Source organism: Salvelinus fontinalis, chromosome 35 (genome assembly GCF_029448725.1).
Source record: "Salvelinus fontinalis isolate EN_2023a chromosome 35, ASM2944872v1, whole genome shotgun sequence".
In the NCBI taxonomy this organism is placed as follows: domain Eukaryota; kingdom Metazoa; phylum Chordata; class Actinopteri; order Salmoniformes; family Salmonidae; genus Salvelinus; species Salvelinus fontinalis.
This window is the reverse complement of record NC_074699.1, coordinates 35,977,879-36,004,696: the sequence shown is the minus strand read 5'-3', so window position 1 is coordinate 36,004,696 and position 26,818 is coordinate 35,977,879. Positions and strand designations below refer to the sequence as shown.

At 45.5% G+C, this 26,818-nt stretch overlaps 1 protein-coding gene across 1 annotated transcript in view; it reads left to right on the top strand.

Moving 5' to 3' along the window:
- The window catches only part of LOC129834791 (chondroitin sulfate synthase 1-like), an 83,661-nt gene extending 57,617 nt beyond the window's left edge, over nt 1-26,044 (top strand). The window contains exon 3 of the mRNA XM_055900076.1: nt 21,834-26,044. Within this exon, the coding sequence (XP_055756051.1) occupies nt 21,834-23,429 (1,596 nt within the window). The 3' untranslated portion in view covers nt 23,430-26,044. The remainder of the gene's footprint in view (nt 1-21,833) is intronic.
- Nucleotides 26,045-26,818: the final 774 nt, after the last annotated feature.

The following is a 26,818-nucleotide window of genomic DNA, read 5'->3' as shown; positions in this document are numbered from 1 at the left end:
TGACTGGTGATGAGCGCTGCCCAGTCCTCTGTGACCGTCTGACTGGTGATGAGCGCTGCCCGGTCTCTCAAGAGAAGAACCTGTACTCCGGCCTACCAGTGAGCGTCATCTGCTCAGGGCTTTTCTTACAACGGTTCTTTTTAAATGTTATTTCTTAACGGTAAATGAATGCCCTTGATACTTGTTTGATAGTTTTCTCTCTCCCCAAGTCAGGCCAATTTGAAAGAATGCATTGATCAGCAGGTGAATGGAGCCGCTTGTGTGGTATGATGGATTGTTTGTGCACATCGTATCCCGTAGAAATAAAACAGCATTTATCTTTGTCATTCTATCTCCACTGTGAATTAACTATCACTTAGTCGACCCTAATGGGTAATATCAGTCCCACTGTGAAAACCTATCAGTCTGAACACGTCATGAAAATTAAATGGGTTTATTTCTACAACTGTCACTAATGTGTGCTGTAACCTTCTATGTGCCATTTGTACACATTTCAAAGGGGGTGTACAATACATTGGCATTTGAGGTAGCTTTTGGTCTTACAAAGATATCGTACTGACCTTTTACACCATCATCACACACACACACACACACACACACACACACACACACACACACACACACATATATATATACAATAATAATCAGTGACCTCAATTACCCCAGCTTCAGCTTGAAGCATTTTGTGTTCATCTGGGAATGTCATTCAGCTACTGTGGTTGTGTATCAAGTGTTGTTTCCAGTCCCCATGTTGATCTGAGCTGCTGTTAGGAAGCACTGACACCTGCTGGGTCATCTCCCCTATATTGCTTTCAACCAGATGCAACACATTCACGTATGATACACTGAATTCTTTCTTTCTGAAACACTGAATTCTTTCTTTCTGAAACACTGAATTCTTTCTTTCTGAAACACTGAATTCTTTCTTTCTGAAACACTGAATTTCATGCGTGTCAGTCAGACCTGTTAATATCCAGCCTCCTGTACAGTGTGATGAGTGTCAGACTTAATATCCAGCCTCCTGTACAGTGTGATGAGTGTCAGACTTAATATCCAGCCTCCTGTACAGTGTGATGAGTGTCAGACTGTTAATATCCAGCCTCCTGTACAGTGTGATGAGTGTCAGACCTGTTAATATCCAGCCTCCTGTATAGTGTGATGAGTGTCAGACCTGTTAATATCCAGCCTCCTGTACAGTGTGATGAGTGTCAGACTGTTAATATCCAGCCTCCTGTACAGTGTGATGAGTGTCAGACCTGTTAATATCCAGCCTCCTGTACAGTGTGATGAGTGTCAGACCTGTTAATATCCAGCCTCCTGTACAGTGTGATGAGTGTCAGACCTGTTAATATCCAGCCTCCTGTACAGTGTGATGAGTGTCAGACTGTTAATATCCAGCCTCCTGTACAGTGTGATGAGTGTCCGACTTAATATCCAGCCTCCTGTACAGTGTGATGAGTGTCAGACTGTTAATATCCAGCCTCCTGTACAGTGTGATGAGTGTCAGACTTAATATCCAGCCTCCTGTACAGTGTGATGAGTGTCAGACTTAATATCCAGCCTCCTGTACAGTGTGATGAGTGTCAGGCCTGTTAATATCCAGCCTCCTGTACAGTGTGATGAGTGTCAGACCTGTTAATATCCAGCCTCCTGTACAGTGTGATGAGTGTCAGACTGTTAATATCCAGCCTCCTGTACAGTGTGAGTGTCAGACTTAATATCCAGCCTCCTGTACAGTGTGATGAGTGTCAGACTTAATATCCAGCCTCCTGTACAGTGTGATGAGTGTCAGACTTAATATCCAGCCTCCTGTACAGTGTGATGAGTGTCAGACTTAATATCCAGCCTCCTGTACAGTGTGATGAGTGTCAGACTGTTAATATCCAGCCTCCTGTACAGTGTGATGAGTGTCAGACTTAATATCCAGCCTCCTGTACAGTGTGATGAGTGTCAGACTTAATATCCAGCCTCCTGTACAGTGTGATGAGTGTCAGACTTAATATCCAGCCTCCTGTACAGTGTGATGAGTGTCAGACTTAATATCCAGCCTCCTGTACAGTGTGATGAGTGTCAGACTTAATATCCAGCCTCCTGTACAGTGTGATGAGTGTCAGACTGTTAATATCCAGCCTCCTGTACAGTGTGATGAGTGTCAGACTTAATATCCAGCCTCCTGTACAGTGTGATGAGTGTCCGACTGTTAATATCCAGCCTCCTGTACAGTGTGATGAGTGTCAGACTTAATATCCAGCACACTGTACAGTGTGATGAGTTTCAGACTTAATATCCAGCCCCCTGTACAGTCTGTGATAATAGAATAGTAGCATCCAGCCTCCTGTACAGTCTGTGATAATAGAATAGTAGCATCCAGCCTCCTGTACAGTCTGTGATAATAGAATAGTAGCATCCAGCCCCCTGTACAGTCTGTGATAATAGAATAGTAGCATCCAGCCTCCTGTACAGTCTGTGATAATAGAATAGTAGCATCCAGCCCCCTGTACAGTCTGTGATAATAGAATAGTAGCATCCAGCCCCCTGTACAGTCTGTGATAATAGAATAGTAGCATCCAGCCTCCTGTACAGTCTGTGATAATAGAATAGTAGCATCCAGCCCCCTGTACAGTCTGTGATAAAAAAAATAGTAGCATCCAGCCTCCTGTACAGTCTGTGATAATAGAATAGTAGCATCCAGCCTCCTGTACAGTCTGTGATAATAGAATAGTAGCATCCAGCCCCCTGTACAGTCTGTGATAATAGAATAGTAGCATCCAGCCTCCTGTACAGTCTGTGATAATAGAATAGTAGCATCCAGCCTCCTGTACAGTCTGTGATAATAGAATAGTAGCATCCAGCCCCCTGTACAGTCTGTGATAATAGAATAGTAGCATCCAGCCTCCTGTACAGTCTGTGATAATAGAATAGTAGCATCCAGCCTCCTGTACAGTCTGTGATAATAGAATAGTAGCATCCAGCCTCCTGTACAGTCTGTGATAATAGAATAGTAGCATCCAGCCTCCTGTACAGTCTGTGATAATAGAATAGTAGCATCCAGCCCCCTGTACAGTCTGTGATAATAGAATAGTAGCATCCAGCACACACTGACCTCTGAGAACTCAGCAGGGGTTTGTACTTCTGCTATCCTCAGCTGTGAGCTGTGTAGGTGTTGATGTCATATCCTCTCTGTAGACGAGTCTCCAGGTGTCTGGAATAAACATGTTTCTATGGTTCTGAGGTGTCTGGCAGGCTGACTGACTAGCACTGTGGTCTGTATGGCTGACTGACTAGCACTGTGGTCTGTATGGCTGACTGACTAGCACTGTGGTCTGGCAGGCTGACTGACTAGCACTGTGGTCTGTATGGCTGACTGACTAGCACTGTGGTCTGTATGGCTGACTGACTAGCACTGTGGTCTGTATGGCTGACTGACTAGCACTGTGGTCTGTATGGCTGACTGACTAGCACTGTGGTCTGTATGGCTGACTGACTAGCACTGTGGTCTGTATGGCTGACTGACTAGCACTGTGGTCTGTATGGCTGACTGACTAGCACTGTGGTCTGTATGGCTGACTGACTAGCACTGTGGTCTGTATGGCTGACTGACTAGCACTGTGGTCTGTATGGCTGACTGACTAGCACTGTGGTCTGTATGGCTGACTGACTAGCACTGTGGTCTGTATGGCTGACTGACTAGAACTGTGGTCTGTATGGCTGACTGACTAGCACTGTGGTCTGTATGGCTGACTGACTAGCACTGTGGTCTGTATGGCTGACTGACTAGCACTGTGGTCTGTATGGCTGACTGACTAGCACTGTGGTCTGTATGGCTGACTGACTAGCACTGTGGTCTGTATGGCTGACTGACTAGCACTGTGGTCTGTATGGCTGACTGACTAGCACTGTGGTCTGTATGGCTGACTGACTAGAACTGTGGTCTGTATGGCTGACTGACTAGCACTGTGGTCTGTATGGCTGACTGACTAGCACTGTGGTCTGTATGGCTGACTGACTAGCACTGTGGTCTGTATGGCTGACTGACTAGCACTGTGGTCTGTATGGCTGACTGACTAGCACTGTGGTCTGTATGGCTGACTGACTAGCACTGTGGTCTGTATGGCTGACTGACTAGCACTGTGGTCTGTATGGCTGACTGACTAGCACTGTGGTCTGTATGGCTGACTGACTAGCACTGTGGTCTGTATGGCTGACTGACTAGCACTGTGGTCTGTATGGCTGACTGACTAGCACTGTGGTCTGTATGGCTGACTGACTAGCACTGTGCTCTGTATGGCTGACTGACTAGCACTGTGGTCTGTATGGCTGACTGACTAGCACTGTGGTCTGTATGGCTGACTGACTAGCACTGTGGTCTGTATGGCTGACTGACTAGCACTGTGGTCTGTATGGCTGACTGACTAGCACTGTGGTCTGTATGGCTGACTGACTAGCACTGTGGTCTGTATGGCTGACTGACTAGCACTGTGGTCTGTATGGCTGACTGACTAGCACTGTGGTCTGTATGGCTGACTGACTAGCACTGTGGTCTGTATGGCTGACTGACTAGCACTGTGGTCTGTATGGCTGACTGACTAGCACTGTGGTCTGTATGGCTGACTGACTAGCACTGTGGTCTGTATGGCTGACTGACTAGCACTGTGGTCTGTATGGCTGACTGACTAGCACTGTGGTCTGTATGGCTGACTGACTAGCACTGTGGTCTGTATGGCTGACTGACTAGCACTGTGGTCTGTATGGCTGACTGACTAGCACTGTGGTCTGTATGGCTGACTGACTAGCACTGTGGTCTGTATGGCTGACTGACTAGCACTGTGGTCTGTATGGCTGACTGACTAGCACTGTGGTCTGTATGGCTGACTGACTAGCACTGTGGTCTGTATGGCTGACTGACTAGCACTGTGGTCTGTATGGCTGACTGACTAGCACTGTGGTCTGTATGGCTGACTGACTAGCCCTGTGGTCTGTATGGCTGACTGACTAGCCCTGTGGTCTGTATGGCTGACTGACTAGCCCTATGCTCTGTATGGCTGCTACTGCATCAGTGGTCTTCACTACTGGTCGTGTAGAGCCACAGTGTATGCAGGCTTTTGTTCCAACATGAACACATAATCCCTGATTTAACTAAACCAATGAATTGTCAAGACCTCAATTAAGCTGATTTGGATGTGTTCATGCTGGGCTGGAACAAAAGGCCCCATGGCTCCCCAGGACCAGGAGTGAAAAAACCCAATCGGAGCGTCAGCCATACCAAAGAGCAGTCACTGTGGTCGATACAGTCCGTCTGTCGGTACCCTCCTCTGCCCCTCTGTTCACATGAGAGAATGGAACGTTGTTGTTTCAGCCACATGGGAGATACTCATCACGTGCTGTGTGATTGGGCCAGCTCAGGGGTTAGTGTGCACTTTATTTTGGCAAGATGTATAAGCCCCCCTGCTGATTTATGGGTTCCGGTCTGGCATGGAGGAGTGGTCGGAGTGGTGAAAGGCATTCTGGGCATCAGTGACCCGTAGTGGCCCTGTACATTAGCGAGGTAGTTACCGTGGCTACTGTTCTCAACCTCCCAGGCAGCTTGGACATAAGCCTCTCAGTCTATAGGAGAACGTACTTATGGAATTTACCATGTGTTTTGTTTTCTTCTTTCCAGACTTTCCAATGGATTTTGAGGGTTTTCCCTCTTCCTCATTCTGCCCATTCGATTTTTCTGTCCGTTCTTTGGCAGTTAACAGCACTTTGTCTGTGGCTGGTCCAGTGCCAAGAGTAGAAATTCAACACTAGGCTTTTATGGAGCTGCTTTCAGCACTCCTCCTAGGAGCGATTCTGACTTTATTAAAGAATAAGCGAGAGGTCTTGAGAAGTAATTACAGCCAGACAATGGGTTCTCTTTATGCCGAGGTTATCGTTTTCCGACTGTATGTATAAGTCTGTAAGACTACACTGTTTGGTATCCACACTGTTTGGTATCCTAATTACAGCGAGACAATTTGGTCTCTTTATGCCGAGGTTATCACCTTGACCCCCCCTTACACTGCTGCTACTCGCTGTTTATTACTTATGCATAGTCACTTTACAAATGACCTCACCTAACCTGTACCTCCGTTCATTGACTCGGTACTGGTGCCCCTTATATATAGCCTCTGTATTTTAATGTAATTTTTTTGTTACTTTTTTTTCTTGTAATGTTTTTTCACTTTTTAATTTATTTAGTAAATATTTTCTTAACTCTATTTCTTGAACTGCATTGTTGGTTAAGGGCTTGTAAGTAAGTATTTCACGGTAATGTCTACCTGTTGTATTCGGCGCATGTGACAAATAAAATGTGATTTGATTTAGATTTTCTATATCTGCAGATGGGTTGGTTTAGTGTAACGTGACCTGTACGCTGAAGATGGAGCGCAGCAATGCAATGGACTCCTCTTCTCCACATGGCCACGAGGTGCTTGTTTTAGGTCCATTGTACATGTTGTGCTTTTTCAAACCTCTCCCGGCATGTTTGAATATGCTATCAGGAGTCTCCCAGCCACCCAGGGCTATCCGGCCGCTCTGTCCCAAGGAGGGGGTTATGTGTGGGTGTGTGATATCAGGAGAGTCCCAGGCTTGTCAAGGCCTAGCTCGGGGGTGGAGCCACAGCTTGAGCTAAGCCAGATAACCGCTCCATTGTATTGACTTTAATGTACCTGATAGCCAACATGGAACAACATTAGAGATTGATTCGTTTTTCTTGCCTTGCCACCTGTATCCTAAATCGACCCACTCTTACTGGCATACGATTTAGCCCCCGCAACTCTCCTATCTCTAACGACGTCCTTGGATACCACAATGGCTTTGTAAACTACATATCTATGGGGAAAATGGCCCAGACAGGCAAATCTTATTCTCAATATGAAATGAGCCACCTTGTTCACATTGACAGTTTGACGTGACTCCAATTCTATTCATTTGCTTATCTGATCCGAATGTTCTTTTTCCTGCAGTCTGAACTGCCAAAAAGCACATGAAATCGGATATTTCAAGCCACATTTCAAACCACCTTCGTAGGTGGTTTGAAGTCCGATACAAATCTGATTCCTGGCCATGTGACTTGTCTGAATTGATTTGCCCTCAAGTGGTTTTTAGACTAATTCGGCATATTGTGTTGCTTGCTAACTATTCAGTTGACAGCTATCACATGATTTTTCAACACTAACGAGCTTGTTAATTGTTTACAAATAGTAAATGTACTAGAGAGCTGAACAGCTACCTAGCTAGGACTCATTTAGAGAGCTGAACAGCTACCTAGCTAGGACTCATTTAGAAAGCTGAACAGCTACCTAGCTAGGAGTCATTTAGAAAGCTGAACAGCTACCTAGCTAGGACTCATTTAGAAAGCTGAACAGCTACCTAGCTAGGACTCATTTAGAGAGCTGAACAGCTACCTAGCTAGGACTCATTTAGAGAGCTGAACAGCTACCTAGCTAGGACTCATTTAGAGAGCTGAACAGCTACCAAGCTAGGACTCATTTAGAGAGCTGAACAGCTACCTAGCTAGGACTCATTTAGAAAGCTGAACAGCTAAGTTGGATCATCTTATCCTTTGAGGCTTTAAAAGTGTTCTTACACTATGATTTTAAACATTCAAAGCAACTGGGGAAACTTCCATGGCAGGCATTGTTATCACCTTGGTAGAATTGGGTCATGGTGGGTTTGGCCAGCCAGGTTTGGTAGGATGTTGTGATTGTGTTCTGCTTTGGGTCTAGGGCACATATCTAGGACTGTATTATCCTCCCCTAATCTTAATCTTAACCAATTAAAGGGGAAAACTAAATTGACGTTAGGATCAGGTTGCCCCAATACCCTGATATATCTATGCATTTGGGCTTGGCCTGGCAAAACTGTTTGCACCGAACGTTTTATGACAATAGCATTCTAATTCAGAACTTTGACTAGAAGCAGTTGTCTTTAAACTTTTGGTGCCAACATGGAGGCTTTTAAAATCCTAACTCTCAAAACAAGTTTGCCATGTATTGGCCTGGGTAGGGTGTTGTCTGTTTTAGGTTCAGAATTAGAGCTGTGGTGAAGGAAACAGTGGAGACACTGGAGAGAAGACTAAATGCTGACTGACTGACTGACTAACTGACTGACTGACTAAATGGCACTGTGAGCCTGTGGTCACCAACATGTTAATTTCCCCACTTGCTCAACTACAGGTTGGGAGAAAAGCTGTCAGAATGGCAATGACAATAAAACCAGAAGGAGCTGACGACTCATTTCCTCACATCATGCCTTTCATTGGGGTTTGCCCCTGCAGAATCCCTTTCCCTTTTCTAACCGTCAGGTTTTGGAATCACAGCACTCTACCCTGTAGTTAAGATGAACTAAATTGAATATCTGGGGAAAGGTAGTACAAGACTTCCATTGTAACCTCACTTTGTTGTTACTTGTCAACCTTCCCTATCTCTGCTAGGCTGGTCCCAGATCTGTTATGTGATTTCTGGCCAACTCCTCTGACTAGAAGGCACGACGACGGGTAGTTGGAGAAGTTTGCTAAAGCACACCCAGATCTGGGACCAGGCTATAGACTCCCCACCTCTCCCTCTAGGCCTTGGACATTAGGGAAAGACGACATCTGGATAGAGGGATGTCGATGCTAGTGGGAACAAAATACCCTTTCTGCTGTGTCTTGTGTCCCACCCAGGCCTGTCATTGTCCTCAGCACCAAACCAATGGCCGTTTTTCAGATTCCACCCCTCGTTAGTGCTCCAAAGAATAACAGGAACCTAACTCATATGGCAGAACACTGACTGACGAGGCCCTTATCAAGATGGCAGTCTGGTGCGTGCTGCGTTCTGAACACTGACTGACGAGGCCCTTATCAAGATGGCAGTCTGGTGTGTGCTGCGTTCTGAACACTGATTGACGAGGCCCTTATCAAGATGGCAGTCTGGTGTGTGCTGCGTTCTGAACACTGACTGACGAGGCCCTTATCAAGATGGCAGTCTGGTGTGTGCTGCGTTCTGAACACTGACTGACGAGGCCCTTATCAAGATGGCAGTCTGGTGTGTGCTGCGTTCTGAACACTGACTGACGAGGCCCTTATCAAGATGGCAGTCTGGTGTGTGCTGCGTTCTGAACACTAACTGACGAGGCCCTTTATCAAGATGGCAGTCTGGTGTGTGCTGCGTTCTGAACACTGACTGACGAGGCCCTTATCAAGATGGCAGTCTGGTGTGTGCTGCGTTCTGAACACTGACTGACGAGGCCCTTATCAAGATGGCAGTCTGGTGTGTGCTGCGTTCTGAACACTGACTGACGAGGCCCTTATCAAGATGGCAGTCTGGTGTGTGCTGCGTTCTGAACACTGACTGACGAGGCCCTTATCAAGATGGCAGTCTGGTGTGTGCTGCGTTCTGAACACTGACTGACGAGGCCCTTATCAAGATGGCAGTCTGGTGTGTGCTGCGTTCTGAACACTGACTGACGAGGCCCTTATCAAGATGGCAGTCTGGTGTGTGCTATATTCTGAACAGTCAAATGTCCTTCCTTTCCTCCTTACCTTCATTATTTACCACTGCTCTGAAAGGAGGTGACAGACTGACAGGTGAAAACAGTATACAGCAAATCTAGCCTATCTCTCCTGTCAGTTTGTGTCAGACCCCAGAATGAATAGCTGTTGCTAATGGAGATCTTAATAAATCTAATCAAAATCAAATGAGTCACAAGTTTAAACAGTCCATCTGGCCAAACGTAACTGTTCTCTGCTCCATCGTATTAGTTCTGCACCACTCAGTCCCTTTAGGATGGTATTACCTTGTTCTCTGCTCCATCGTATTAGTTCTGCACCACTCAGTCCCTTTAGGATGGTATTACCTTGTTCTCTGCTCCATCGTATTAGTTCTGCACCACTCAGTGCCTTTAGGATGGTATTACCTTGTTCTCTGCTCCATCGTATTAGTTCTGCACCACTCAGTCCCTTTAGGATGGTATTACCTTGTTCTCTGCTCCATCGTATTAGTTCTGCACCACTCAGTCCCTTTAGGATGGTATTACCTTGTTCTCTGCTCCATCGTATTAGTTCTGCACCACTCAGTCCCTTTAGGATGGTATTACCTTGTTCTCTGCTCCATCGTATTAGTTCTGCACCACTCAGTGCCTTTAGGATGGTATTACCTTGTTCTCTGCTCCATCGTATTAGTTCTGCACCACTCAGTCCCTTTAGGATGGTATTACCTTGTTCTCTGCTCCATCGTATTAGTTCTGCACCACTCAGTCCCTTTAGGGTGGTATTACCTTGTTCTGAGCAGCTCTCCTTGACCTTAATGAAGGATGCATTCAGTCCACAGGATAGGATTGCTGTTGACTTTGAGCCATCACAGAGATGTAGGTAGGGTCAATATTGACCTTTGCCTAACCTTAACCTTTGCCTAGCTTTATGCCATCCGTTGCATTTAACAGCTAGGTGTTATTGTTTTCTATTGAGCTGTGCACTTTAAATGAAAGAGCATAAGAGATGAAGCAGTCCATTCTCAAACCCCTGTAACTGACTTTGAATGCGGTAAAATTACAAAAATGTAGTCTGGAGAAGAGCTATGTAGTCCCATTCAGGTTCTATATGGCTGGACTCATCAAGTCTAATGGAAATATTACAAGCAGCATGTGTGAAAAGCCTCTGCTCAGTGACTGATGTCCATTCAGGCCTGCAGCACAGTTCCAACACTCTACCCTGCCTGCATCTGAAAACTCTCACAAAGGAGACGAAGAGAAGAGGCTGTTTTTAGATTGTTGGGACAGGGTCCGTGTAGGGATCACTGCAAGAGATTTACAGTGGTACTGTAGGAAAGAAGACTCGGAATCTGTGTTAGTATTGAGAGAGGGCCCATCATTAGCTGAACAGTAGTTATACACTGAGTGTACAAAACATTATGAACACCTTCCTCATATTGAGTATTGCACCCCCTTTTGCCCTCAGAAGAGCCTCAATTTGTCAAGGCATGGACTCCACAAGGTGTTGAAAGCGTTCCACAGGGATGCTGGCCCATGTTGACTCCAATGCTTCCCACAGTTGTGTCACGTTGGCTGGATGTCCTTTGGGTGGTGGACCATACTTGATACACACAGAAAACTGTTGAGCGTGAAAAACCCCGCAGCATTGGAGTTCTTGACACACTACTACTACCATACATTGTTCAAAGGCACTTCAATATTTTGTCTCCTCCCCTTCATCTACACCGATTGTAGTGGATTTAACAAGTGACATCAATAAGGGATCATAGCTTTCACCTGGATTCACCTGGTCCGTCTATGTCATAGAAAGAGCAGGTGTTCCTAATGTTTTGTATCCTCTGTGTGTATGCTTAGTAGGGAAGGAGGCTGTGTTGGAACAGCCCAGGGATTACTCTAGAGGTGACTAGCATCCGTACTGAAGTCTTTTTCAATAGCAACACTCTGCCAGGCTAATCACTTTGGCGTGCCTCGCTAATTTCCCACAACAGCCGCTTGTTAACTCGATTAAACCGGCTAGCACGCAGGTCGCGGAATGGAGGCTATGAATTGTGTTTGTGTGTGTTTGTTTGGGACATGAGCTTGGGGAGATTCTATGCAAGGCCTCGATCATGTGTTTCTGTTTGTTGCTACCGTGCTATTGAGTAGTGTTACTTTGCAGTTGAAGTAACCAAGCTATCAAAGGACTGTTTACAAAGTAAGAATGGGACCTGCACACTCTGCTCAATTTCTCAAACACACACCTTTGTTGAAGGATAAGTTGTAGGACAGTTGGATCTGTGAGGGATCTTCGTGTGTGTCAGATTTAGATTTCTCTCTGAGATAGAGACCTGTAGTATAGTGTGTTGGTTGGCAGAGCGCTGAAGGTAACATGTTAGCACAAGCCCAGGCATCCTCTCTGGGCTTTGTTATTTACTTCCTCTGGCAATCACCATGACGCTGTAAGGATAACGCACAGTGATCTGAATCACCGGTAAAACCCACCCGTGTGTGTGACAGGGTGGTGAGGGAGAACACGAGTGATGACTGGACATCTTCTACTGAAAGTCTGAATGCTGGAAGACATTAGACTACTCATCTTTTGGACATGCTTTACAACAACTCTAGAACTCCTGATTTCCTGACAGACTATCCTAGAATGTCTCCTGCTGTGTCATGTTCTGCCTTGGGTTTTGCTTGTTTGAATGCAGAAACAGGCTGGCTCTCAGCTAGGGACACTTCTACCATCACAATCTATGCCATTAAAGACCTCGACATGCACCTTTTTGCAGACCTAGATTAAATATGACATTATGCCTTCTTATTCTCATCTTAACAGAACCAAAGGCCTCTCTCTAATGATTGTTTGATATTTTGGTGTGTCCAGTCCTGTGGCAGAGATCAGAGTATTCTCCTGTAGGCTCTGTCCTGGAGTCTGTCCGGCTTTGGTCTGGGCCTTAACCTCATATCCTGACTGCAGCCTCTGTAATATCCTGACCTGGAGCCTCAACTCTCCTCTGTACTAGGGATGCACAATATATCGGTGAACATATCGGAATCGGACGATATTAGCTAAAAATGCCACCATCGGTATCGTCCCGATGTCTATCTCCCGGGTGGCGCAGTGGTCTAGGGCACTGCATCGCAGTGCTAGCTGCGCCACCAGAGTCTCTGGGTTCACGCCCAGGCTCTGTCGCAGCCGGCCGCAACCGGGAGGTCCGTGGGGCGACGCACAATTGGCATAGCGTCGTCCGGGTTAGGGGTTAGGGAGGGATTGGCCGGTAGGGATATCCTTGTCTCAGTATGTAAAAAAAAATATGTAATAAAATGTATGCACTCTACTGTAAGTCGCTCTGGATAAGAGCGTCTGCTAAAATGACTAAAATGTAGTTTAACGGCGATGCCAAAGCTGACGTGCATACCTATATAGCGTAGGTACATGACGTAATGACGCCACGTAAAATGTTGCGCTACACGTGCAACACAGCATTCCTAACCTAGCCCACAGTTCTAAAGTATAATACCTCCTGTGTGATTTCAACAGATTTTTTTGTCAAATTAACAAATTATTGTCTTTTGTTGATTTTATATAACATTCCAACCTCGTTTAGCATGATCTATTCAATTATGGCATAATTCTAGTATTTGTATTAATTTGCATCACTGTCAATTACTTTTATTTTGAAGGCAAACCGCATAGTACACTACTGTGGCTAATCCTTATTGTGGCTAGCTTAACATAGATGGGTCCGACCACCATTAATCAAATAATAACTGTCTTATAAATGAGGGTTATTTTAGATAGTGACACCTAGCTATATAGTTGGCTAGCTAACGATAGCTACTGAAACAGATTATGTCGTTTTGCTATGTTTTTGGGGAAGAACATTGTTTTCATCCATGAGCTAGCTAGCTTTGTTTTATTACCAGAACTGTAGGTGCGCGAGACAACTTTACCAGCATCACAGCATATGTATCGATGAATCGTTGTGACTTATGAAATACGAGTGATTAGTGTAATCAATATGTAATAACTACGTAGAAAATGTATGAACTCGTAAAATTTTTGTGACGTGCAGTCGTATTCAGGTCCTGATTGGTCAACAAGCTTATTTGACACGTCAAATAGTGTTACTTAACGTGTATCTTTTTTGACACGCAAAAACCCAAACAGGTTTTACATAGAAATCCTGGTTGAGAATGAAACGACTGAACAACGAAACAGCACAGCAAGTAAGTGAAAGATAGGTTTTGATTATGTTTTACTGGTAAAGGGGACATACGTAAATGCCAACAAAATAACTTTTTGGTGTGTGTGTGACCTTTATTTAACTAACCATGTCAGTTAAGAACAAATTCTTATTTACAATGACGTCCTACCCCGACCAAACCCGGACGACGCTGGGCCAATTATGTGCCTCCCTATGGGACTCCCAATCACGGCCGGATGTGATACAGCCTGGATTCGAACCAGGAACTGTAGTGACGCCTCTTGCACTGAGATGCAGTGCCTTAAACCGCTGGGTCCATGTGTGTCTGTTAACTATTTAACTGTACTAGAATGCTTAAAAGGCTGCTAAAATTGTAAATAGCGGCTATCGGGTTTTTGGCAAGGAAAATATTGGATATTGGTATCGGCCACAAATGCCATATCACTACTCTGTACTGTCTTTTCAACCCAAATGGCACCCTATTCCTTATGTAGTGCACTACTTTTGACCAGGACCATAGGGTGCCATTTGGAACACAGCCACTGCATGTTGGCTTGTGGTATGTTTTATTCAAATGAGCCTTTCTCTTTCCTCTCTCCTCCTGGTCCAACTCAGGACCTCTCTCCTCTCTTCCTGGTTCAACCCAGAACCTCTCTCCTCTCCTCCTGGTCCTACTCAGGACCTCTCTCCTCTCTCCTCCTGGTCCAACCCAGAACCTCTCTCCTCTCTTCCTGGTTCAACCCAGAACCACTCCCTTCTCCTCTCTTTTCTTCCTCTGCTGACTCTGCAGATTGTTAGTTATTGAATGGAGAAAACTACTGAGGAGAGATAATAACCAGATGGTTAGTGGAGTGTTACTGAGTACCTCTGAAGCTACAGAAAGGAAATAAAGCCATAGAGGAATCCAGCTAGTTGTTCATCTTATCGTCTGTGCGTCTCAGATGTGTTGTAGTTGAAGGAAACATGGTTGAATTAATTGTTGGCAAACCAGAAAGCGCTAATGGCTGAAAAGCAGATGTTTAAATGTCAGTCGATGACTGGAACAGTAGTCGACCACAACATGTGTGCAATACACACCAGAAACACTCTCTCTATAGGCTCGTAAAAATATTTAGACTCTAGACTAAACCAGGAGTAGAATCAGATGAGATTCTTTGATGTCTCTGATTAGATGAGCAGTTGAGGAAATCTGTTGTCTGGGACATCTGTGGGATCGCAGCTCTTTGGAATTTGGGGATTTTGTCTCCCAGCTGAGTATGCAGATGCACTAAACCAATAGTGTTGGAGTCAATTCAATTCCAACTCACAGAAATGCACTCTGGGCAGTGTTCCGTGTATGAATCAAATTTCAAATCATTTCCTACAGAGACACGAAATGGCGTTGATCCAACTCTGCTGTCCAGCATTCTTTTCTGTAGCTACAGCCATAGAGTTGGATAGGGGGCTCACTTGGCCCAAATCCTGTCATGGAAGGAGCCATTGCAGAGAGGCTCTGTCATCTTTATGGCTACAGCCCACTGCATTCACCACCCAGTATGCTGCCTCCGGTATGCTGTCTCCGGTATGCTGTCTCCAGTATGCTGTCTCCAGTATGTTGTCTCCAGTATGTTGTCTCAAGTATGCTGTCTCCAGTATGCTGTCTCCAGTATGCTGTCTCCAGTATGCTGTCTCCAGTATGCTGTCTCAAGTATGCTGTCTCCAGTATGCTGTCTCCAGTATGCTGTCTCCAGTATGCTGTCTCCAGTATGCTGTCTCCAGTATGCTGTCTCCAGTATGCTGTCTCCAGTATGCTGTCTCCAGTATGCTGTCTCCAGTATGCTGTCTCCAGTATGCTGTCTCAAGTATGCTGTCTCTATACATCAAAGATCTATTGATCTTTAGACTGTCTCTTTCAGCTTGTCCAGTAATGGCCAATGGCTGCTGCTGCATGACAATACGTCTGGTGTCACAATGAAGTCATCTGGGCTGTGTCCCAAATGGCACCCTATTCCCTATATGACATTGGCTCTGTTAAAAAGTAGTGCACTATATAGGGAATAGGGTGCCATTTGTGACGCACACACTAAAAGTAATCTAGTGTCACAATGCTGCTGAAGGGTACACATCCGTATCCCTTCAGAGACTCAATTTCATGGCTATTGTGAGGCTGCCATAGGTGTGAGGAGAGGATAGGCTATTGTGAGGCTGTCATAGGTGTGAGGAGAGGATCGGCTATTGTGAGGCTGCCATAGGTGTGAGGAGAGGATTGGCTATTGTGAGGCTACCATAGGTGTGAGGAGGGGATCGGCTATTGTGAGGCTACCATAGGTGTGAGGAGAGGATAGGCTATTGTGAGGCTGTCATAGGTGTGAGGAGAGGATCGGCTATTGTGAGGCTGCCATAGGTGTGAGGAGAGGATTGGCTATTGTGAGGCTACCATAGTTGTGAGGAGAGGATCGGCTATTGTGAGGCTGCCGTAGGTGTGAGGAGAGGATAGGCTATTGTGAGGCTACCATAGGTGTGAGGAGAGGATAGGCGGGCAGGGAACGGCCCTGTGGGATTCAACTGGTGTCAGCAATAGACTAGGTTACGGCCCTGTGGGATTCAACTGGTGTCAGCAATAGACTAGGTTACGGCCCTGTGGGATTCAACTGGTGTCAGCAATAGACTAGGTTACGGCTCTGTGGGATTCAACTGGTGTCAGCAATAGACAAGGTTACTGCCCTGTGGGATTCTCTGACTGCTTCCGTAATGGGACCCTATTCCCTACATTCCCTGTCCCCCCAACTAATGCTAATGACCTAATAATACCTGCATGTTGCCTAGGGCCTGAGTTTTTCCAGTCACATTCCTGCCCCTGATGGTTGCTGATCAGAGGAGCATATATTTCCCTCTGAGTTGCCCTCAAGCCGAGTGGCATTCCAACAGCCCTTCACATTCCAACACCTGAGAAGTTTCTGTACGCCAACCTGGCTCTCTTCTCACCCCTTAATGGTGATTTCAGACAACTTGTCCCTTGTAATATTCGTTAAACAGCAGTTGGTGTTTCCCTTGGCCATGCTGTATGTTCATCACAGATTTGACTCTCAGTTTAGGCACGACTCCAGAGGAAGCCTACGCTAGCCAGCGCTAGCCCCGACATGAGCCAGACTGGAACCGTCACTTACCCAGCCAGTGTCCCAAATGGCACACTATTCCTTATGCAGCTCAGTACTTTTGACTGGGGTCCCATATGGTTCTGGTCAAAAGTAGTGCACTACATGGGGAATAGGGTGCCATTTTGGACACAACCCCAGAGTGCATATCTACTCACATTTCTTTGCAGGGTTCTGCCGTCCAGCCGTAATGTGTTGATTTAGGCCCAAGTAGCGCGGTCCAAGGAAGACAATTGTATCACCTGTCTCCGAATGCAATCGCTCCACAATGACTACTTGTTTGTTCAGGGGGGATATTTAGTCCCGCTGCGATAGCGTTGCCCTCTTGTAATGGACCTGATAGCACTGTTTGTTTTCCCTCTGCTTTGTTTGGAGTGGCGTCCATATTGACTTTATGGAGGCTAGGAGATCAAGAGTTAGCAGGAAGGGAAGATGAGACCGTGGCATGACTAATTCTACATTTACAACACTGAGCCGTCATGTTAATGTGTCCAGATATGATACAACACTGAGCTGTCATCTTAATGTGTCCTGATATGATACAACACTGAGCTGTCATCTTAATGTGTCCTGATATGATACAACACTGAGCTGTCATCTTAATGTGTCCAGATATGATACAACACTGAGCTGTCATCGTAATGTGTCCTGATATGATACAACACTGAGCTGTCATCGTAACGTGTCCTGATATGATACAACACTGAGCTGTCATCTTAACGTGTCCTGATATGATACAACACTGAGCCGTCATCTTAATGTGTCCTGATATGATACAACACTGAGCTGTCATCTTAATGTGTCCTGATATGATACAACACTGAGCTGTCATGTTAATGTGTCCAGATATGATACAACACTGAGCTGTCATCTTAATGTGTCCTGATATGATACAACACTGAGCCGTCATCTTAATGTGTCCTGATATGATACAACACTGAGCCGTCATCTTAATGTGTCCTGATATGATACAACACTGAGCCGTCATCTTAACGTGTCCTGATATGATACAACACTGAGCCGTCATCTTAATGTGTCCTGATATGATACAACACTGAGCCGTCATCTTAATGTGTCCTGATATGATACAACACTGAGCCGTCATCTTAACGTGTCCTGATATGATACAACACTGAGCCGTCATCTTAACGTGTCCTGATATGATACAACACTGAGCCGTCATCTTAACGTGTCCTGATATGATACAACACTGAGCTGTCATCTTAATGTGTCCAGATATGATACAACACTGAGCTGTCATGTTAATGTGTCCAGATATGATACAACACTGAGCTGTTATCTTAATGTGTCCTGATATGATACAACACTGAGCTGTCATCTTAATGTGTCCTGATATGATACAACACTGAGCTGTCATGTTAATGTGTCCAGATATGATACAACACTGAGCTGTCATCTTAATGTGTCCTGATATGATACAACACTGAGCTGTCATGTTAATGTGTCCAGATATGATACAACACTGAGCTGTCATGTTAATGTGTCCAGATATGATACAACACTGAGCTGTTATCTTAATGTGTCCAGATATGATACAACACTGAGCTGTCATCTTAATGTGTCCAGATATGATACAACACTGAGCTGTCATCTTAATGTGTCCAGATATGATACAACACTGAGCTGTCATGTTAATGTGTCCTGATATGATACAACACTGAGCCGTCATCTTAACGTGTCCTGATATGATACAACACTGAGCCGTCATCTTAATGTGTCCTGATATGATACAACACTGAGCTGTCATCTTAATGTGTCCAGATATGATACAACACTGAGCTGTCATCTTAATGTGTCCTGATATGATACAACACTGAGCCGTCATCTTAATGTGTCCAGATATGATACAACACTGAGCTGTCATCTTAATGTGTCCAGATATGATACAACACTGAGCTGTCATCTTAATGTGTCCAGATATGATACAACACTGAGCCGTCATCTTAATGTGTCCAGATATGATACAACACTGAGCCGTCATCTTAATGTGTCCAGATATGATACAACACTGAGCTGTCATCTTAAAGTGTCCTGATATGATACAACACTGAGCTGTCATCTTAAAGTGTCCTGATATGATACAACACTGAGCTGTCATCTTAATGTGTCCTGATATGATACAACACTGAGCTGTCATCTTAATGTGTCCTGATATGATACAACACTGAGCTGTCATCTTAATGTGTCCTGATATGATCTCCTCCTGATTAAGTGCCTGAAGAGACGGTTGTATATTGGTAAACCTTTTGTCTTCTGTTCCCGAGCCGTCTATTCCGATGCCTCTGCTCTTCCACCAGTTGTTGTGATTACAACAGATTACTACAATCAGACCTGGATTCAACTAGTATTTGATGTATTTCAAATGCTGTAAGTGTTTGATCAGGCTTGCCTGGAGTGCCAGATGGGTTGGGTTTGCACCATTCCATTGGTTACATGTGAACTCAATCAAGCACAGATTTTTGAAGCGTTTGAACACAGAAGGTCTGAATACAATAGGTTGTTAAAACCTGGCATAAAACACATGGTATGCTTTTCAGAGCTTAGTTTATCTGTCCATCACTGAGCTTGGGCTTCTCCGCCTTCTTCACAAAAGCTCTGCTTGATGTGGTTGTGTGTGACACAAGGCTTAAAACTCACAGCGATAACTTACCATTTATATTTTTCTTCCTTTTATTTCTTAATGAGCCATTCAGGGTGATTAGATGAAAGTGTGCTGATGTGAGGCTTGTGAGCGGTGTGTTTTGGAGGCTTAATGACTGAAGAATCATTCTAATGAGTCTTAACTGCTGATGGAGACATGGAAGACAGAAGTCAGGTCATTAGAGGTGGTAATGATGGGGAAGCCATGGGAGAGAGGGAGGTAAACATCCTGTCTGGCTGGCTGGCAGCAGTGCTGATGTCTACTGCCTCACAGCTGGGCACTCAGAACAATCCGACTTGGCCTACCTGCTGGGGTACGTCTCATTACTCTGAAGTGGCTCCTTCTAATCTTCCTCCTTTCATTTGGCCACCTCTCAGAGCAAAGGAGAGGAGATCTTCATTTAGCTACCTCTCAGAGCAAAGGAGAGGAGATCTTCATTTGGCCACCTCTCAGAGCAAAGGAGAGGAGATCTTCATTTGGCCACCTCTCAGAGCAAAGGAGAGGAGATCTTCATTTGGCCACCTCTCAGAGCAAAGGGGAGGAGATCTTCATTTGGCCACCTCTCAGAGCAAAGGAGAGGAGATCTTCATTTGGCCACCTCTCAGAGCAGAGAGGAGATCTTCATTTGGCCACCTCTCAGAGCAAAGGAGAGGAGATCTTCATTTGGCCACCTCTCAGAGCAAAGGAGAGGAGATCTTCATTTGGCCACCTCTCAGAGCAAAGGAGAGGAGATCTTCATTTGGCCACCTCTCAGAGCAAAGGAGAGGAGATCTTCATTTGGCCACCTCTCAGAGCAAAGGGGAGGAGATCTTCATTTGGCCACCTCTCAGAGCAAAGGAGAGGAGATCTTCATTTGGCCACCTCTCAGAGCAAAGGAGAGGAGATCTTCATTTGACCACCTCTCAGAGCAAAGGGGAGGAGATCTTCATTTGGCCACCTCTCAGAGCAAAGGGGAGGAGATCTTCATTTGGCCACCTCAGAGCAAAGGGGAGGAGATCTTCATTTGGCCACCTCTCAGAGCAAAGGGGAGGAGATCTTCATTTGGCCACCTCTCAGAGCAAAGGGGTAGGCGAGGAAATCTAAAAACATCTGAAAGTAGATGAACGCTCTCCATGTCACTGACTTCTCCAATGAATGGAAGGAGATGATGGGAAGGAGAGGTGGAGAGGAAGCCACTATAATATAAAGATGCACCCGCTGGTTTGGTGTCCAAAGAGGGCTATTTGCCAGTCACTTCTCAGAACCAGTGAAACATGGATATATGTAGGGGTTGACTACTGCAATAGTCTTTTTCCTAGATCGTATTTTATATGCTCATTAAATAAATGTGTGGAAGGCTGCCATGCGATAGCCCCCTGGGTTCTGATGTAATAGCCTACCTGACCCCTCTCTCTAAAGCTTGGTTTGCTCAAGATTTCCATTGATAACAGACTGCTTGATTTTATGGTTGGCCACGTGCCAACTCCTCCTAGGTTCAGGAAGGCAGGGGCAGCGCCCATGGAAAAGCAAAGAGACTTATTCAGTGACTTCTTGTGACCAGCCGTACTTACACTAGTTGGGTATCGCTTTTAAAAAACTATCAGGCCTGGCCTCTGTACCGGTCCTGTCCGATTCTGTGTATTGCCTTTCCCCCAGGGGAGTGGGTTTGTGGCTGCATTCCAGAGCCGTCCTTCTCAAAATTGGAGGCCTTTTTCTGAGCGGTGTCTGTCTTTGGCAAATAGACCTCTGAGGGCTCCCTTCATTGGATTGGTCAACAACACAGACCCTTCCTTCTTGGCCACGCTTGAGTCGCTGCCAATAGGGGCCTCAGCAGCTGTCCCGCAGTTTACTCACACGGCCCCCTGTGATTGGGGGAACATTAGGTTTGTAAAGCCTCAACAGGTTTGCAGTAAACACTCATCGAACCGCCGAGGCTTACCCGCTCCCTGGTCAATATTTGAGGGCTCCGTAAGCTCGGAGCTCACCTCCAGAAGGCATTCCTTCAGCCTGTTCTAATTTGCACTTTGCATTAGCAGCAGGACGTCTGATAAAAATAACATCTCTGTTGGGCTGCAGGAGTTTACATTCATATAGACATCCATCTTAATAAATCCTCAGTGGAGCAGTATACAAGTACAGGCAGCGGAGAGGGGTCAACAGGGGTCAACTGGGATCAAGCTATGTTGTGCAACTTGTTTTTTGCTACTTTCACATTTTAGAGGGCAGAATGTTTTCTGTCCTAGAGCACGCTCTGTATGCGTTGTGCTTTTGTACACTCCCACACAGGGCCTGGTCTATATAATGCATAAGAGTTCTATTGTGCCATATGTAGTTTATTGATGTAAACTCAGCCGTTGTCTCCCTCTCTTCTCTCCCCAGATGCAGCAGCTGTTCTACGAGAACTATGAGCCCAACAAGAAGGGATACATCCGCGACCTCCACAATAGCAAGATCCACCGGGCCATCACCCTGCACCCCAACAAGAACCCGCCTTACCAGTACCGCCTGCACAGCTACATGCTCAGCCGCAAGATCGCCCAGCTCCGCCACCGCAGCGTCCAGCTCCACCGTGAGATCGTCCAGATGGGCCGCTACGGGGCGGCCGAGCCCAGCCGAGAGGACCTGCAGCTGGGCATGCCTCCATCCTTCATGAGGTTCCACCCTCGGCTCCGCGAGGAGGTCCTGGAGTGGGAGTTCCTGACGGGCAAGTACCTGTTCTCCTCGTCTGACGGTCAACCCCCCCGCCGGGGAATGGACTCCTCCCAGCGTCTGGCCCTGGATGACATCATTATGCAGGTGATGGAGATGATTAACGCCAACGCCAAGACGCGGGGACGGGTGATCGACTTCAAGGAAATCCAGTACGGCTACCGGCGGGTCAACCCCATGTATGGGGCGGAGTACGTGCTGGACCTGTTGCTCCTCTACAAGAAGCACAAAGGGAAGACCATGACGGTGCCGGTGAGGAGACATGCCTACCTCCAGCAGACCTTCAGCCAGATCCAGTTCAGAGAGGAAGAGGAGATGGACGCCAAGGCGCTCGCCAGCAGCATCAACCAGGACTCTGACTCCCTGTCCTTCCTCTCCAACTCCCTCAAGATGTTTGTGCCCTTCAAGCTGTCCAGCTCTAGCCAGGACCAGAAGGAGCCGAAGGAGCCTAAGGTCAACATACTGGTGCCGCTATCCGGACGCTACGACATCTTTGTCCGCTTCATGACCAATTTAGAACGGGTGTGCCTGATCCCCAACCAGAACGTCAAGCTGCTCATCCTCCTCTTCAGCACCGACAACAACACAGAGCGGGTCAAGCAGGTGGAGCTGATGAGGGAGTACCACATCAAGTACCCCCGTGCCGAGATGGAGATCCAGCCCGTGTCGGGCTCCTTCTCCCGGGCCTTGGCTCTGGAGGTGGGCTCGGCCCACTTCTCCAACGACTCGCTGCTCTTCTACTGCGACGTGGACCTGCTCTTCACAACCGACTTCCTCAAGAGGTGCCGGGGTAACACGGTTCTGGGGGAGCAGACCTACTTCCCCATCATCTTCAGTCAGTACGACCCCAAGGTGGTTTACGCCGGCAAGGTGCCCAGTGAGAACCACTATGTGTTCACCGCCAAGACGGGTCTGTGGCGTCACTACGGCTTTGGCATTGTCTGTGTTTACAAAGGCGACCTGGTCGGGGCCGGGGGCTTCGACACCTCCATCCAAGGGTGGGGCTTGGAGGACGTGGACCTCTTTAACAAATTTGTCCAATCAGGGATACGGTTGTTCCGGAGCACGGACCCGGGGATAGTACACGTTCACCATCCAGTAGTGTGCGACCCCAACCTGGAGCCCAACCAGTACAAGATGTGCCTGGGCTCCAAAGCCTCGTCGCACGGCTCGACACAGCAGCTGGCTGAACTGTGGCTCGAGAAGAACGACCACGGCTTCCGGAAGGTCGGGAGCTCAAATAACGAATCCCTCAGGACAGCGTGAGAAAGCACTCCGGCCAGGACTGACAAAACCAGTATGTGGAGTCCCCCAGGCCTGGGTGTCTTTCCCTCTTCCCATTTGTCTTAGCAGCATTTTTAACTACCTAATTTATTTTTTACAGAAACAAAAAAGACTTACATGGATATATTTTGGAAATATGCTTTTTTTAAGAAAACACCTGAACATTGAACTGACTGAGACAAACGTGACTGTAGAAGATGTTTTAATTAATGCTGAAAAAGAAAGAATATTGATGATGAATATTCCTTTGGATGAGCCTACCATACCTCTGGTAGCAAGAACAAAGTGCTCTGATGTCTTTTTCTACCAGTCTAGTAATAAAGACCATTCTGTGTTATTTGTACAGTAACCTTGTCCCTAGGTTGTTGCACATATAAGCCTGGGATTTCAACAATTCAAAGTTTGCCTTAGTGGGAGTGACCATAGAATTCTATGGCAGTGACCTACTGAGTAAAGTACCTGTTGTCATTTAATTTGAGCAAATCACACGACTGTGAGGCGTGTTATGGGAGATGATTGGTTGGTAGATTAAGCCAATGCGCCAGGAGTTTCTCAGTCATTCTGTATTGACTAACGAAGGCCAAGTTTGATGCGTTGGTCCACCAGACTCTTCCCATTTGGGCGAAGGTGTCTGGGAACTACATGATCTATAAAGAGAGTATGGATATGGTGATATTGGAGGCTATATTATGTGTACCTCAGTGATGCTCTTTAAAAGGTGTAGCGTTTGTCTTGTGCGTGGAGAAGATGGACGTTGTCTTCTCCACAGACCAGCAGTGCTCTAAATGGAACTGTACTCTTGATTGTGAATGTTTACAGGAGGTTGATATGAACAAACATTTCATCATTGAAAAAGGTTGACTTAGATGAAAAGCAATTTGAATTAAGACTAAAGGGCCATTTTGATTCCTTTTGATTTGTTTATAATACAGAATAACACTGTTGTTTTTTTCCATTGATTTTAGATTTTCTTTTTATTTACTTCTGTGAACACAACTGCTGGATTTAATATCTGCAATTCATCTTCCGCTGTCTAATTTATTGAATTTGCAGTCTCCATTCTCTGTTACCTGACTGTTGAAATATGTATATTAGAAAAATGGTATACCCAGCTGTTGTTGGATAGTGTTGTTTTTCCATTTTCTTTTTGTTTCTCTCTCAAACTCATCTGATTACCAAAGAGTTTTTGCACAGTGTGTTTTAGGTCTTGTGTGTCATGTTGTTTTCTAGGAGGTGCAGACATGACATGTACCGTAGATGAAGAGGTAGTGGGTGAGGGAGCACTGTCCCGGGTCCAGCTCTTTACTAGCTCTCATGAGGAATCTAAGGCCTGTATCAACCTAGTCATCCAGATGTAGGAACACAGGAAGGGGAAGGTATGGGAATGCTGTGCTCCTTCATAGAACTGGAAGGAATTCTAAATCATTTTAGAACTCTTGGAGTGAATTCCAGAACCTTCTCAGCACCCATTGGTGCAATGAATTAGAATAGAACTCTTAGAATGAAATCTGATTTTTATACTGAACAAAAATATAAACGCAACATGCAACAATTTCATAGATTTTACTGAGTTACAGTTCATATGAGGAAATCAGTCAATTTAAATTTATTAATGAATCTACGGATTTCACATGACTGGGAATACAGATCTGTTGGTCATAGATACCTTAAAAGAAATGGGCCTCACAATGGTCCTCCGGATCTCGCCACAGTATTTCTGTGCATTCAAATTGCCATCGATAAAATGCAATTCTGTTTGTTGTCCGTAGTTTATGCCTGTCCATACCATAATCCCACCGCCACCATGGGGCACTCTGTTCATAATGTTGACATCAGCAAACCGCTCGCCCACATGATGCCATACAAGTGGTCTGTGGTTGTTAGACCGGTTTGACGTACTGCCAAATTCTCTAAAACGATGTTGGAGGCGGCTTATGGCAACAGCTCTGGTGGACATTCCTACAGTCAGCATGCCAATAGCATGTTCCTCAAAACTTGGGATATCTGTGGCATTGTGTTGTGTGACAAAACTGCACATTTTAGAGTGGCCTTTTATTGTCCCCAGCACAAGGTGAACCTGTGTAATGATCATGCTGTTTAATCAGCTTCTTGATATCCCACACCTGTCAGGTGGATGGATTATCTGGCAAAGGAGAAATGCTCACTAACGGGGAAATGAGCTTTTTGTGCGTATGGAACATTTCTGGGATCTTTTATTTCAGTTCATGAAACATGGAACCAACACTTTACATGTTGCGCTTCTATTTTTGTTCAGTGTAGAACTCTGAGAATGAATTATAATTCTATGAATTATCTGGTCCCTGTCCATATAGCTGTCTATTTAGGAGAATGTCTTCTGTGCAGTAGCACTCCCCTGGTTTTGGGTTCAAGTTTAAAGGTCTCCTCTACTCCACACAGTCTTTAAGCCCAAGAGAAGACAGGGTCAGCTATACTTGGAGCAGGAGGGACAACTGTGCTCTACCATAATAGTCTTGGTTTTCTGGGGATTTTTAATATTTCTGTTGTTCATTCAGCCCTGTCCAACTGGGAAAGGTTTTATATTTAAGAAATAAAATGAAAAATGTTTATCAAAAATGCTTTTGTTGTGGTGTACTTGTTTTATATAGGAATTAATTGACAATGTGGCCATTTTAAATGATGTTAGTTGCTTTTTTACAGCAAGGCACGTCAAGCCATAACAATAGTAGTACTGACTGTCAGAGCTTGAATGTGACAAATTACAGTAGGATCCATAAATGTACCCTGGTCCCAGATCTGTATATTCTATCATGTCAACCCCTTGACAATGAGTTGACATGATGGCATAAACTGATGTGGGACCAGGCTACCGTAAATGGGCCTGGACAAGAGATTTGCTCAGCATAAGTGTTTGCTTATTATTTTCAAAATCATATGTACAACATATGAATACTCCTATGATAACCCCGGTGTATTAAATTCCCAACCTGGCTTCATAACATCATGGCCACCTAATCATCTCTGGACTCCTAATAACCCTCCTCTTCATTATGAAAGCTGATGACTGGCATGCTTTCTGGGGCCGGATGGCTCCCGTGCATCGCCCAGGTGGGGGCAGCACGTTAATAGTGGATGGGGAGACTTTTGCTCCTGCTTTGAGCGCATCTAGAAAAGCAACATAATCAAATCTATTATTTATTATTATTATTATTTAGTAGTAAATGTATTATCAAAGTGTACTGTATGTTCTCATGGACAGAAGTGGAGTCAGGCTGCCTGGAGGAGACTAGAGTTTGTTTTCTGAATCTCTTCTGAGAGACAACTGAAACCAGGACAATATTAAGTCTATGTTCCAAATGGCACCCTATTCCCTACAAAGTGCACTACTTTTG